Source organism: Dromaius novaehollandiae, chromosome 5 (genome assembly GCF_036370855.1).
Source record: "Dromaius novaehollandiae isolate bDroNov1 chromosome 5, bDroNov1.hap1, whole genome shotgun sequence".
In the NCBI taxonomy this organism is placed as follows: domain Eukaryota; kingdom Metazoa; phylum Chordata; class Aves; order Casuariiformes; family Dromaiidae; genus Dromaius; species Dromaius novaehollandiae.
In genome coordinates, this window is record NC_088102.1 from 27,012,659 (window position 1) to 27,024,381 (window position 11,723).

At 63.1% G+C, this 11,723-nt stretch overlaps 1 protein-coding gene across 6 annotated transcripts; it reads left to right on the plus strand.

Annotated features, from left to right (window-relative positions):
• Positions 1 to 458: 458 nt before the first annotated feature.
• On the plus strand, positions 459 to 10,726 carry PGF (placental growth factor). 6 transcript variants are annotated; one of them, XM_064512297.1, is made up of 8 exons: positions 3,159 to 3,398; positions 3,571 to 3,610; positions 4,357 to 4,553; positions 6,002 to 6,078; positions 7,185 to 7,235; positions 7,651 to 7,680; positions 7,771 to 7,833; positions 8,539 to 10,726. In XM_064512297.1, exons 1-8 carry the CDS (start codon positions 3,207 to 3,209, stop codon positions 8,558 to 8,560), a joined length of 672 nt encoding a protein of 223 aa, XP_064368367.1. In that variant the 5' UTR covers positions 3,159 to 3,206; the 3' UTR covers positions 8,561 to 10,726. The 6 variants fall into 6 exon arrangements, with proteins under 6 accessions (XP_064368372.1, XP_064368367.1, XP_064368368.1 ...); XM_064512298.1 differs by having other exon boundaries at positions 7,771 to 7,790; XM_064512299.1 differs by having other exon boundaries at positions 4,360 to 4,553.
• The last annotated feature ends 997 nt before the right edge of the window (positions 10,727 to 11,723 follow it).

Below are 11,723 nucleotides of genomic sequence, written 5' to 3' on the forward strand. Positions count from 1 at the left end.
GGCCGGGCTGGTGGTCACTCACCCTCCTATCTGTCACCCTCACTGCTTTGCCGCCTGCCCGCAGCTTCGCCCGCGTGGGAACATGGCTCTCCCCCGCCCCGGGCTCAGCCTCAGCGTTAAGCCAGACGCGCTGAAAGCGGAGGCATGCAGCTGGGCAGCAGCTGGTGCGGCAGCCGCCGGACCCACTCCCGGGGCAGTGTCCAGCCCCGGCCGTGGCCCCCTCGGGAGCTGGGGCCGTGGCGTGCCGTAGAGCACGGGGCCCCTCCAGCGGCAGTGCGGCGTGGGGAAGGAGCAGGTTGGCGGAGTGGACGGAGCACAGCTCTGCCCCGGGCCCAGGTCTCTGCGGCAGCTGGCGGCAGTTTCAGCCAGCCCTACGGAGAGGCTGGGGGTCCCCAGCGGGGGCCGAATCCACCCCGAAGAGCAAAAATAAACAGCGGAGTTCCTGCCACGTGCAGCTGGGGCTGAGTCACGCCGGCCACTTCCGGCTGCCCCAGACGGCAACAACAGGCGCTGCGAGCACAGCGCTGGGGGCGCGCGGCACAGCCCACTTCCCCCCATTGTCAGCGCCTCCTCGGCAAACAGCCCCCGCGCACCTGGGCTGGGGGCCGCTGCGACGCCACGGGAACCCACGGCGAGGATGAGGGAGGTGCAGCACGGTCGCCCCCGCGCCGGGGCGAAGCCCCTGCCTGGCCGTGCCCGCCGCTGTCTCCTGTTCCTCGGTCCTCTCCCACCGCCGCACACAGGTACGCCTGGCTGCGGCCTGGCGGTCGCCAGCCCTCTGCCTCCTGCTTCCTGCCTCAAAGCCCTGCTCTGCTGCTGAGCCATGATCTGCAGAAATTTGAGCTGGTTTATCTCGGGGCTAGATAGGAACTGGCGTCCTCCCATTGTGATACAGGATCGTAGGAAAATAAGAGCCATATCACAGGGCTAGAGAAAGCAATCAAATCTAATTAAGGACATCAGTGCTCTGGGATAAAGCATCAGCCTGAGGAGCCCGGCGGGCTACATTTTTGTGCTGCTTTGACCTTGGAGAGTCTCGTCGCGGCACAGTGCAGATTGGCTGCCAGGAGGCGGTGGGAGCTCGGAGTTGCCTCCTGCCCGGTGAGGAGCAGGGCCCCAGCGGCCCGGGGGTGGCTTCGCCGGGCACCAGACCACACGGGTTTTGCCACTTCCCCTGGGCGGAAGCCTCCAACCCTGCTCAAACTTTGTCTGGTGTCGTAAATAGCAGCAGCACAAAAATAGTGACCTGAGGTTTCGGGGGCTGTTCTCTAAAGGGTTAGCGGTGGTGCAGGAGGTCCTGGACACTGTCAGCTCGAGAGGAAAGCAGGTTTTCATTGACCTGTTTGCATTGGAGATGCTGAAGGTGGGATTTTGGAGGGCAGAAGATGCCTGTGAGGGGATCTTGATCCTAAAATGAGTGTGTCATAGAAAAGAGGACTTGGCGAGAGCTGCAGCGCACAGCCTGCAGCGAGTGGGGGGCGGAGGAGCGGCTGCCTGTGCTGCGCTCCTTCGGGGCTCACAGGCAGCCCGGGCTTTGCCTTTGTGTCCCATCCAGAAGACGGCAGGGCTGCGCGGCTGCAGCCGGGTCCCGGGCCCGCTGCCCCAGCCAGAGCCGCGCAGGGATCAGATCGCCTTCTGCCCCTGAGCCTCGTCCCTCTCCTATTCCCAAACCCCAGCTCTGCTCCCCGGAGCCTGGTGGGAGGCAGCCTGAGAGAGGCAACGGTGCTTTTATAGCATCGCACTGGACAGCCAGCCCCGTCCCGCGGCTGGGGAAGGGTAGGCCTGGCCCGGAGAGAGCGTGACAGGCTGGAAAGCGAGCGGCTGCAGCCCCAACCAGCTGCATGTTTCTCCCGTTAGCAGGAGGATGTTGCTGGTCACAGGTTACCAGTGTCCAAATATTATTTCTCTGCTCGTGTCTCTGCTCCTCGCGGCCCAGAAAGGGGATGCTCATCCCAGGAATGTAAACTCTGCCCAAGGCCTCTGAGGAAATAGCTTCGGCCCAGGAACAGGACTGCACTCAGCAATTAAGGGCTGGTCTCCCTGGCCGCACAGCTCCTGGGGGGAGCCCTTTGCTCCAGCGCCACGGGCTGGCCTTGTGGCTGAGAGGTGGCCCCAGGGGACCTTCCTGCAGGGACAGGCATGAGGCCCTCTGTGGTCACGGTCTTTGCAACAACAGGATCCAGCCTTTTGAGCAAGCTGGCAGCGTGCGCTGCTCAGGGCAGCCCTGTGACGGGGCTCTGGGATGGAAGGAAATGCTCCCTCCGCTCCCGCAGCCCCCAAAGCTGTCCTGGGACACCGGGGGCTCACCTGGCCCGGGGGGCAGCGGAGGGGGAGGGCGGGTGGACGGGGCAGCTGCAGGCGCTGCAGGGAGGGCTTCACCTGCTCTTTGCCGCCCGGCGGGGCGGCATCCTCAGCGGGCAGCAAGCCCCACGGTGGCAGCCTCAGGCAGCGGCAGCGCTGTGCGGCCGAGCAGCGGTACCAGCGCCCGGGGGCCAAACGCGCTGGTGCTTGAGCCACCTGCACGGCCCTGCGGCGCTGGGGACAGGCAGGCAGTCGGCGTCCCCGCACTCCGGGGCAGACCCAGGCAGGGAAGCCCTGGAGCAGCTCCCCGCTCTCCCAGGACGGCCGAAGTGTGAACGCTGGCAGGGAGCGGAGGCAGTTATGCATGTCCCCGAGGGATCGGGTTGCCTGCTGACATCTATTCGCCCCGCATCTGCGGGAGCTGCAGCTTCGGGTTGCCTGCTGACATCTATTCGCCCCGCATCTGCGGGAGCTGCAGCTTCCCTGGCTGCCCGGGCTTAAAAATAGAACAGCAAAGGCCACCGGGCTCCTCCGTGCTCGCCCGCAGCAGCGGCTCTGGCCTGGCCGCCCCAGACCCACTCGGGGGACTCGCTCGTGGCCGGGCGTCCCCACCCCCCGGCCGCCGCCTGGACCGTGGCCCGGGGCTGCCCGGGCTCAGGCGCCCCGACCCCGCGGGAGCCCGGCGAGGCGGCCAGCGCCGCCGCGGGGACGCGCCGAGCTCAGGCGCAGCCTGACGCGGAGCCGCCGCCGGCGCCCGGTCCCAGCCCGTCGCTGCCGGTGCGGGCGGCGGCGCCGGGCACCTGCTCCCGCCCGCGGCCGGGGCGGGCCGGGGCGGGCGGTGGGGGGGGCGGGGCCCGGGGCGGGGCGGCGGCGGTGAAATAGGGCGGCGGAGCGGGCTCGCTCCCATGGCCTGGCGGCGGCGGCGGGGCGGCCGCTGCCCGGCGGCGGGGCGGCATGGCGTGCGCGGCGGCGGCGGCGGCGGCGCGGCGGCGGCGGCGGCGCTGAGGCGGTGCCGGGGCGCGGCGGCAGCGATGCGGCTGCTCGGCGCCTTCCTGCAGCTGCTGGTGGCCGGGGCGCTGGGGGCGCCGCCCGCCCCGGTGAGAGCCCGCGGCGCCCGGAGCGGGGCCGCCGCCCCGAGGGAGGGGGCCGGGCGGGCCCGCGGGGACAGCCCGCCCCGGGGGAGCGGCGCCGCGGGGGAGCCCTTCCCGGCGCTGCGGAGCGGGGTCCGCCGTGTCGCCCGCCCCAGCGCCCGCCTTTCCCTCCCTGCAGGGCCCGGAGGCGCGGGGAGCCGCCGGCTCGGAGGCGCCCGGTGAGTTGGCAGCGGCGGGACTCTCTGCCCCCGTCCGGGCTGCGGGACGGAGCCGCCCGCCTGTGCGGGGCAGGGCGAGAGGGGCGGGCGGGCGCCTGCCCCGCGGTCGGTAGCCCTGGCCCTGCCGGCGGCCCGCAGCGATGCTGTCGGGGGCGGCCCTCGAGCGGCTGCAGGCTGGAGGAAGCGGCCCCCCAGGCGCCGGTGCCCCCTGCGCCCCTCGGGGCAGAGGCGCGGACGAGGCAGTGCTCGGCTCTGCCCTGGGCTTGCAGCGCCCGCGGTGATGGGGGGCTGCTGCACTGGGGCCCTTCCCTTGGCCCAAAACAGCGGCTTCACCTCACCTCTGCTCTCCCCTGCTGGGAAGCCCAAGGGAGAAGGGGGCAGCAGCAGGTCTCCGGGCCGTGGGGTGGCTTTCCTGTGTGCTGTGGGACAGGACTGCTGCCCCTTCCAGGCCTGGAGAGTGGGCAGAAGCGGGGAGCCAGGCTGCAGAGCGAGGAGGCGAGTGGGACAGACTGAGGAGAGATGGAGCTGGCAGGCAGAGGCAGAGTGCCCTTCCAGGTGGATGTGGTGACTGCCAGTGCGGTGATGGGCTTACTGAGGGTGCAGGGGGGTCGTCTGCATCCGACCCTGCTGTGGCTGCTGCGCCTGCCCCCATGAGGTCCTGCTCCGGCGCTGAGCACTGCATGCCAGGGTTGGGCTGGGGTCGGGCTGTCCAGATGCCTCCTTACGCCCCTGCGGGTCTCTTCCAGTAGTGACCTTTCGGGAGATCTGGAACCGCAGTTTCTGCCGGCCTCTGGAGCAGCTGGTGGATGTCATTACCGAGTTCCCCAACGAGGTGGAGTACATCTTCAGGCCCTCCTGCATCTCCCTGCAGCGATGCGGCGGCTGCTGTGGGGACGAGGGGCTCCGCTGTGTCCCTGTGGAGATGAGCACGGTCACCATGCAGGTGAGTGCCGGCTGGGCGAGGGCCTGCGCAGCAGCTGGGGAGGTGGGCTCCCTGCCAGGCGCTGCGAGGCTGAACCTTGCAGCTTCACATCCTGAGGGCATCGTAGCCGTGTGGATAACAGGGGTTGGGGGAGTCCGGCCTACTCAGGACTACTAAAACTCGTGCCACACCGGCGGGGTGCCTCTGCCAGCTTTTGGGGCTTGTCCCTGAGGGCAGGCAAGGCTTTTGGCAGTACCAGCCTTGCTCCCTGCTGCCCTGCCCTGCCCTGCATGGCCTGGCTTGCCGAGTGCTGTTGCCTTGCTGGACCTTCCCTGGGCCCTGCTGCCGGGCTGGGGGAGATCCTGCAACCGGGGGCTCTGCCCGCTGGGGCGAAGCAGGGAAGGGCGTTCCTGCCTCCCAGCTCTGGGTGCCGGGAGATGCCTGTGCGGTGCAGCCAGCAGGTGTGTGCTGGATGCTGCGATCTGGGGGCAGGGCGAATGCGAAGGGCTGCGCGTGCTGAGTTTCCAGTGCTGTTGTGAAGTGGTGGAAAGTCCTGGAGTTCGAACAAGCTGTGAGTTGGCTGCCTCTTCCCCGTGCACGGAGCTGCTGTCTTCCTCTCTGCAGCCCTCTTGCTGCCCTGTGGCAGACTGACCTGCCGTCACCGCAGGGAGCAGGTGAAGAGCTCTGCTTTGCCATGGGTGATGGACTGGAGGGTGCTGGCAGTAAATCACTAGCCCTTTTGACCCCTCAAGGGTCAAAAGCATGTTGGAAGGCAGGGCTGGAACTTCTTAGCAATCTTGAGTTAGGTGGAGCAGAAGCCTGAAATAAATAGGAGGCAATTCCCGAGCTCCAGGGCTGGGCTCCCTTCTGCGGTACGGATCCAGCAGATGTGTGCGGGATGGCAGTGCCAGGTTAGGGGGTGCCCCTGTGGGGTATTAGAGGCATCATGCCACAGAGGAGTGTTCCCAGGTGTCTGACCTGAACTCCAGGCTGGTGTGGGCTGACACATGACAGGGCAAATCCTGTTCCCCCAGGCTGGGCAGCCCTGAGGAGGCTGTGGAAAAGGGGGCCAGGAGGAGGCAGCAGCAGTGGGAACGGTCTAGAAGACATTACCTAGAGGGGTTATTTAGTTCAGAGAAGGAAAATGTGCCAAGTGGTCAATTAGGTGAAAGGTTTCCACGAAGGCAGAGGCAGGAAATCTGCTCTAAGGTTGAGAAGTCCCAAGAACTTAAACTTCAGCCCTGAAGGCAGGGCAAGGCACCAGGAGAGGTCCTGAGCTGCCGGGCCACCAGACCTGGCCCAGCCGCCAGCGGAGGCTCAGCTGCCGAGGTCCCAAGAAGCAGGTCGGACACGCATCTGCCTGAGAGGCTGGGGTGACGCGAGGTGGAGGAGGCGAGACAGTGCCTTGCGAGCCCTTCCAGCCACGTCTGCTCCCGCACGCCAGGAAACAACCTTTGTTCCTCTTCCAGCTCCTGAAGATAAAGCCAAGCGGAGAGGCGCCCTATGTGGAGATGGCCTTCACCCAGCACAAGCGCTGCGAGTGCAGGTAGGGACCCTCGGGCTCGTTTGGTGCCACTGCTCTGGCTGCAGGGGCACAGCCTTGGCAGCTTGTGTCACTGCTGTGCTTGCGTGTCCCAGGCACCCGGCCTGCGTGTGCAGCCTGGAGAGAGCCGGGCAAGGCCAGCAGCCTCGGCGTTCGGCATCGGTTTGGGGCAGCTTGGCCCGGGTGTGGGCTCAGTGCAGAGCTCCAGCCCAGCGCACCTGAGCGTGGCAGTGGCTCAGGGAGGAAGCTGGAGTGCTGGGCTCTCCATCCCAAATGGAAATGGTGAATCTCCACTTTGAGGAGGCCGTCCTGCCTGGGAATGGGGACTTGGGGCTGACCCACAGGGGGGGATCTGCACGGACAAACAAAAGCTTGAAACCCCCATCCTGGGCTGGCGCAGACGCACAGCACCAACCTGACCAGGCACGGATGTGCAGCACTGACCTAGCATGGGTGTGTGGCACCGACCTGGCTCGAAGTTAACCTGTCGCGGTGCTGACACCGCTGTGTGAGCGGCACGAGCTTGGGCAGGCTGGGCTCTGCACACGCAGCCCAGCGCTGGAGGGCTGCCCGCAGCAGGAGCAGCGCCGGCCCTTGGTGCAGAGCCTCTCCAGCACCACCTCGTGGGCCGCTCTCCTGTGCGGCGGGTTCCTGGCATCTGCTCTCCGTCACAGCCTGAGGACAGTTTATTATTGCGAAAACTGGGGAATGAGTGTCCTGTCGGGCAGCTGCTGGATGCGATCCTTGCCTGGAAGAGCCTGAGGATCCCTGTGCTGGTATTCCCCCTGCAGTTGTGAGCGTGGCTGTGCTGGAGTGGACCCACGACCCTGTAGCTCAGCGCTGTCTCTAGTCCATCCGTCAGTGGATGTGTGAGGAGGAGTGGGAACCAGCACATGCCTTGCTTCCCCCTGCCTCCAGCTATTCTCCCTGCAGGGAATTTCCTGAGCCTGTTTTGGTTTTCCTACTTAGGGTAACTCCCAGTGGATCTCTCACAAGTACTTGTGCAGTCTGCCTTTGAACCCATGTAAACTTTTTGTCTGCAGCTCCCTTTTGGCATCTCTCAAAGCAGCTTTCCTTATCCTTATGTTGTTCCCCTTTGAATTTAACAGAAGCATGGTGGAAATTCTGGCGTTGGCTCCTGTCGGGAATAGCGAGTCCAAGTATGTCATAGCTGTTGAACTGCTGCTGAGATTTTTTGAAGCAAATCCTGTGTGTTGCTTGGGACCCTGCATTTCCATATACCGGCTGCTCTGTGGAAACAGTCACTGAGAGCAGTCAAAAACTGAATCTGTGCTTCATGTCCTGATGGGTGAAATGTCATGGTCCACATGGGGGTTGCCAGAGCTGGTCATCCCCTGCCCCTGTGCTGTCTGTTTTCTTTCTGCATATTGCAGTCTGCTCATGGGTGAAGAGCTGATAATGTGGGGAGAAATCATATTGGGTCTATTTTAAGCTTGAGTTGTAGCACAATCTAGATTGTGCTACATGCTGAGGTGTTTCAATAAACCACCCCCAGAAGCATAATATACAGTACTGCCCAAATAACCTCTTCACTCCTCTGTTCTTTCTCCCCAGACCGTGGCAGGACCTGGTGAAATTCGGGAGGTAAGTGGCACAGGGGGGCCATGCTGCAGGTGGGGGTGCTGCGTCTCGCTTCCCACACGTCAGTCTCTTGTGCTCCTTTTCCTTTTGAAGGGGGAGATCAAAGGGCCGAGGTAAGAGAAGACAAAACAAGAAGAGACGTAAAGACTGTGAACTGTAAGTGAGCAGGGGCAGATATGGGCAGTGTCTCTTGGGTTAATTTGTTCAGAATAAATGGTTAAGTTTTTAGGTCTTTAACTGATGCTGTGAATAGTGGTGCAAAACAGGGGGCTGGGGAAGTAGGCCTTTTACTGAAGCTCAACAGATGCTCAAAGCTGCCCATCTTTGGGGATGGGTGGACTGGATGATTTGATGGTGTGTAGATAAATTACCATCACAGACCACTTTTTTTAATCCATTAATTTCCAGTTTCAGCCTCATCTTACTGCCATCCTTGGCTAGCCGTTGTTTGGGTTAGTCTGTCCTTTCCGGCCTTGTATTTAGCTGACCCCTGTGAACAGCTCGATGCAGCAGTCTATACCGGACTCTTGTTGCTGTGGACACCTCTGGGGTAGAGAGCCTGCAGGCAGCGCTTTCCTGTTGTGTGTTTTCCCTGCTGTGTGACACTTGCTGCTCAGGGCTCAGCCAGCACTTGCATCCCAGCATGCTGGGCCCAACGCAGCCCTATCCCCTTCTCCCTCCTCTGTGAGCCCCAGCCCCCTGGGAGGCTGCTCACAGACCCTACCCACAGCTCCGGGGCAGAGGCAGGGCATGGGGCGGCCAAGCCCGGGTGCTTGCAGCTGGGGTGAGCATGGACCTGTCTGTGTCGTGCGCAGACCCCCGGCCCCGCGGTGCTCACCCCGTGCTGTGCTCTCTTTGCAGATGCGGCACGCCGCGCAGGTAGCCTCCGCTGTGCCCGTGGCCCTGCTCCTGCTGTCGGGGTTTGAGCCGATTGCATTTCTGCCTAGCGCGTTGGAGCTACGGAGCTGCGCCCCTCTGCAGCCTGGAGGCAGGGGAGCGATGGCTGCCGAAGGGAGCAGCCGGCAGGAAAGGGCTGCCCGGACTCTTGCTTGCTCCTGGCAGGAGCATGGCCCTGGAGCTGAGGACTCTTCCTTGCCCCCATCTGTGCTGTTTGCAGCAGGGACAGAAGGATGCCTAACCAGGCCTGGGGCGAGGATGAGGAGCGAGAGGTGCACGTCTGTGCTCAAGGGAATGCTGGGGGCAGGGAGCTGGTAGATGTGCAGCTGGAGTGGGCTGGGGATAGTGTGATCTGACCCGGGGAGCCGGCTCCAAGAGTGGCAGCAGCAGAGTCACTGCACAGCTGGGGAGGAAGGAAACCTGGGACAGGCAAGGCTGCAGGACTGCATCTGCCCGAGCCTTGCCATGGGGCAAGCCTGGGAGGGGACCTGGCCTGGGAAGCCCTCTTGGTGGGGAATGGAGGAAACTGGGGGTGTCAGGGGCCCCTCATGTGCTCACAGCCACATTCCAACCTTGCTGTTTTCAATAAAACCTGGCTGTCAGAGCCAGGAGCTGGCAGCATGAGCAGTCCTGTCTCCTTCCTGACAGCTATAAAGCTCTTTTCTGCCAGCTCCTGGTCAGTCCTGTGCTACTGGCACCTCAGCATGCCCCAAAGCTGAGTCCTGCATCACCTGAGGGACTGCCCTTGGTGTGATGCTGGAGATGGGGTAACCAGCAGGCCAGGACTGGCCCCCTGTCTGGCCTGGGGGCTAGCCCCTGTGCTGGAGCTTGGGGAGGGGGGGGGGGCTGGGGAGGGCCTTGGGCCATTGGCCCCTCTCCTTCATGCCATAGTGTGGGGCCTGGGTGCCTCTCCCTGGTCACCAGCCCCTTCCTGCTCTGACCCCAGTCTAAGTAATTAGCTGAGGGCTGGTGCCAGCTTGCTTTCCCATGTCCTTCTGATCTCACCTTCCTCCTTGCAGGCACCACAATTTCACCCCATCCTCCCCTTCATCTCTGGGCTCCTCTGTGCCAGTCCTGGGCTCCTACCCTGAGGTTCTCCAGTCCCTGGCTGGGCTGTTGCAAGGCTGGGAGGCAGCAGCAGCCAAGCTGCCCATGAGCCTCTCCACCCAAGCAATACCTCACCAAGGGTCATCCATCCTGCCTTGTTCCTCCTGTGTGCAAGGTCTGCCAGGGGCCTGGCTTGCTGGGGGAGCCCCTCTCTCACTGGGAGCCTCCTGGGATGTGTGGGGAGGCTGATGTCTCTCCATTGGGGTGGCTGTAGGGGCTGCTATTTTCTGCTTTCCCATGAGTTGCCCTAGGAGTGAGGTACCTCTGTGGGGCTGTGATAACCCCCATGGCTCCCCCAGGTAGGGGATAGCCCCAGCTCTGCCCAAGCCCCTGTTTCTACCTTCCTCCAGCAATGTCCCTGAGCTCTTGCCCAGCTGCGATGCCAGCAGCCTGGCCCTGGGCTGCAGCATGAGGATGGGGGGATGCAGCAGGTCCTGTGGCAGCAGGTCCCTGGCTGAGGAAGCTGGTGGTGCGTGTTCAAAGTGTGTGAGCCTGTGTGCTGCCATGGCATGGCACGGCCTGTACGAGCTGCCCTGGTGGAGCTGGGCATACCCTCCCTGAGCCCCTCTGAGCCCGCTTTGAGCCCATTTACACTTCTGGCTTCCATAATGTCCTGGGGCAGAGTTTCTCAGTAAGTGTGCTCTGCCTCAAAAACTTTGCATTAAGCTCCTACCTGTTTGGGTCATAGAGCATCTTGCAGCTTGCAGGGTGGGTAATGGGGACTGCCTGCTCCCCTTCCCACGCGGTTCGGGTCCGCACGGGCCGTGCAGCCCCCCGCGTCCGGGGGCCCTTCCCGAGCTGGCTCCCTGCTCCATGCAGGCTCACTGCCTCTGTGTGCTGTGTCGGCCTGGCTGGGTGTGCTTTGAGGGTAGTGAGAGCTCTGCGCAGCGCTCAAGGGACACAAGGGTTCGTACAGTGGCACAATGGTGGTTTCTGTCTTGGCTTTAATACTGAAAGTTTTGCCATGGTAGTATTAAACTTTTAAAATGGAAACTACTTAAAAATGAGGATATTAATTAATAATAATAAAAAAAATTGCCAAGAGTGCTTATTAGCATGTTAAAAAAAAAAAAAAAAAAAAAAAAAGCCCAGTGGCATTTCCTAAGACTGTGCAGTGCTCAGCATAACCTTTTTGGCTATTGCTCCTCGCTGAGAGTTTTTGGACAACTGCATAGTGACAGCAGAACTGAGTCCCTGCCTCACACAGGCACCTAGCGGTGTCCCCTCCCTCGCACAGTGCCTGAGCCACCTCAGCGCTGGGTGCGTGGCCTCATCCGCTGCTCATCCCACAGTGTCTGGAGCCACGGGGCAGTGCAGGGATTGCGGAGCGGGTGGTGGGGCCATGGGCCTGTGATGGAGAGGAAGATACGAGATGCAGAGGAAAGGCTGGTGCCAGAGGGATGGGTCCCGTCTCTGGGTGCCTGATGCAGCTCAGGGCCACTGCCAGCTCCCTTGGAGCTGCTCTTGCAGTGGCCATCACACACGGTGCTCATGGTGCTGCCCCTGCAACCCTGGGGGTGGCCCTGGTGCTGTGCTAGCCCTGCACAGAAATGGTGCGGAGCAGGCATGGGGTTTGGAGGATGGTCACACCTCGCCCCATGTCCCCTGGGATCTGCCTGCATGCATCTGCAGGGTGAGTTGGTGGGCCGGGGTCTCCTGTCTTAGGTACGTGAGCGATTCCCAACAGCCCGAGGGGCTGTTCCTCTGCGCTCTGCGGGAAGGCTGCTGCTATTTTCAGGGCTTTGCTTTGTGCTTATTTAGACAAACCCTGCTGCTGTCAATGTCTGAAATCCCCTTTTTCGGTGCTGAGGCCATGAGAGGGCCTGTTCCCTCATGAAGCCTCATTTATGCCCAGGGCTTCCACTGGTGATGCCCCAGGGCTGTGCACCTGTGCCCTGATCTGTGGCCGGATCCCTGTCTGCTGCCTCTGAGTGCTGCTCCACGTCCCTCCATCCCTCCTCTGCGCCAGGCGGTAGGGCCAGGGCGTTCCTCGTCCGGCTGTCCCGCCCCCCCGAGCCACGTAGAAGACAATGAGCTGTGTC

Coding starts and splice junctions, on each gene's coding strand:
- PGF (XM_064512297.1), top strand. CDS start 3,207: ATGGCCTGGCGGCGGCGGCGGGGCGGCCGCTGCCCGGCGGCGGGGCGG. Junction 6,079..7,184: donor CACAAGCGCTGCGAGTGCAG/GTAGGGACCCTC, acceptor TGAATTTAACAG/AAGCATGGTGGAAATTCTGG. Junction 7,681..7,770: donor GACCTGGTGAAATTCGGGAG/GTAAGTGGCACA, acceptor TTCCTTTTGAAG/GGGGAGATCAAAGGGCCGAG.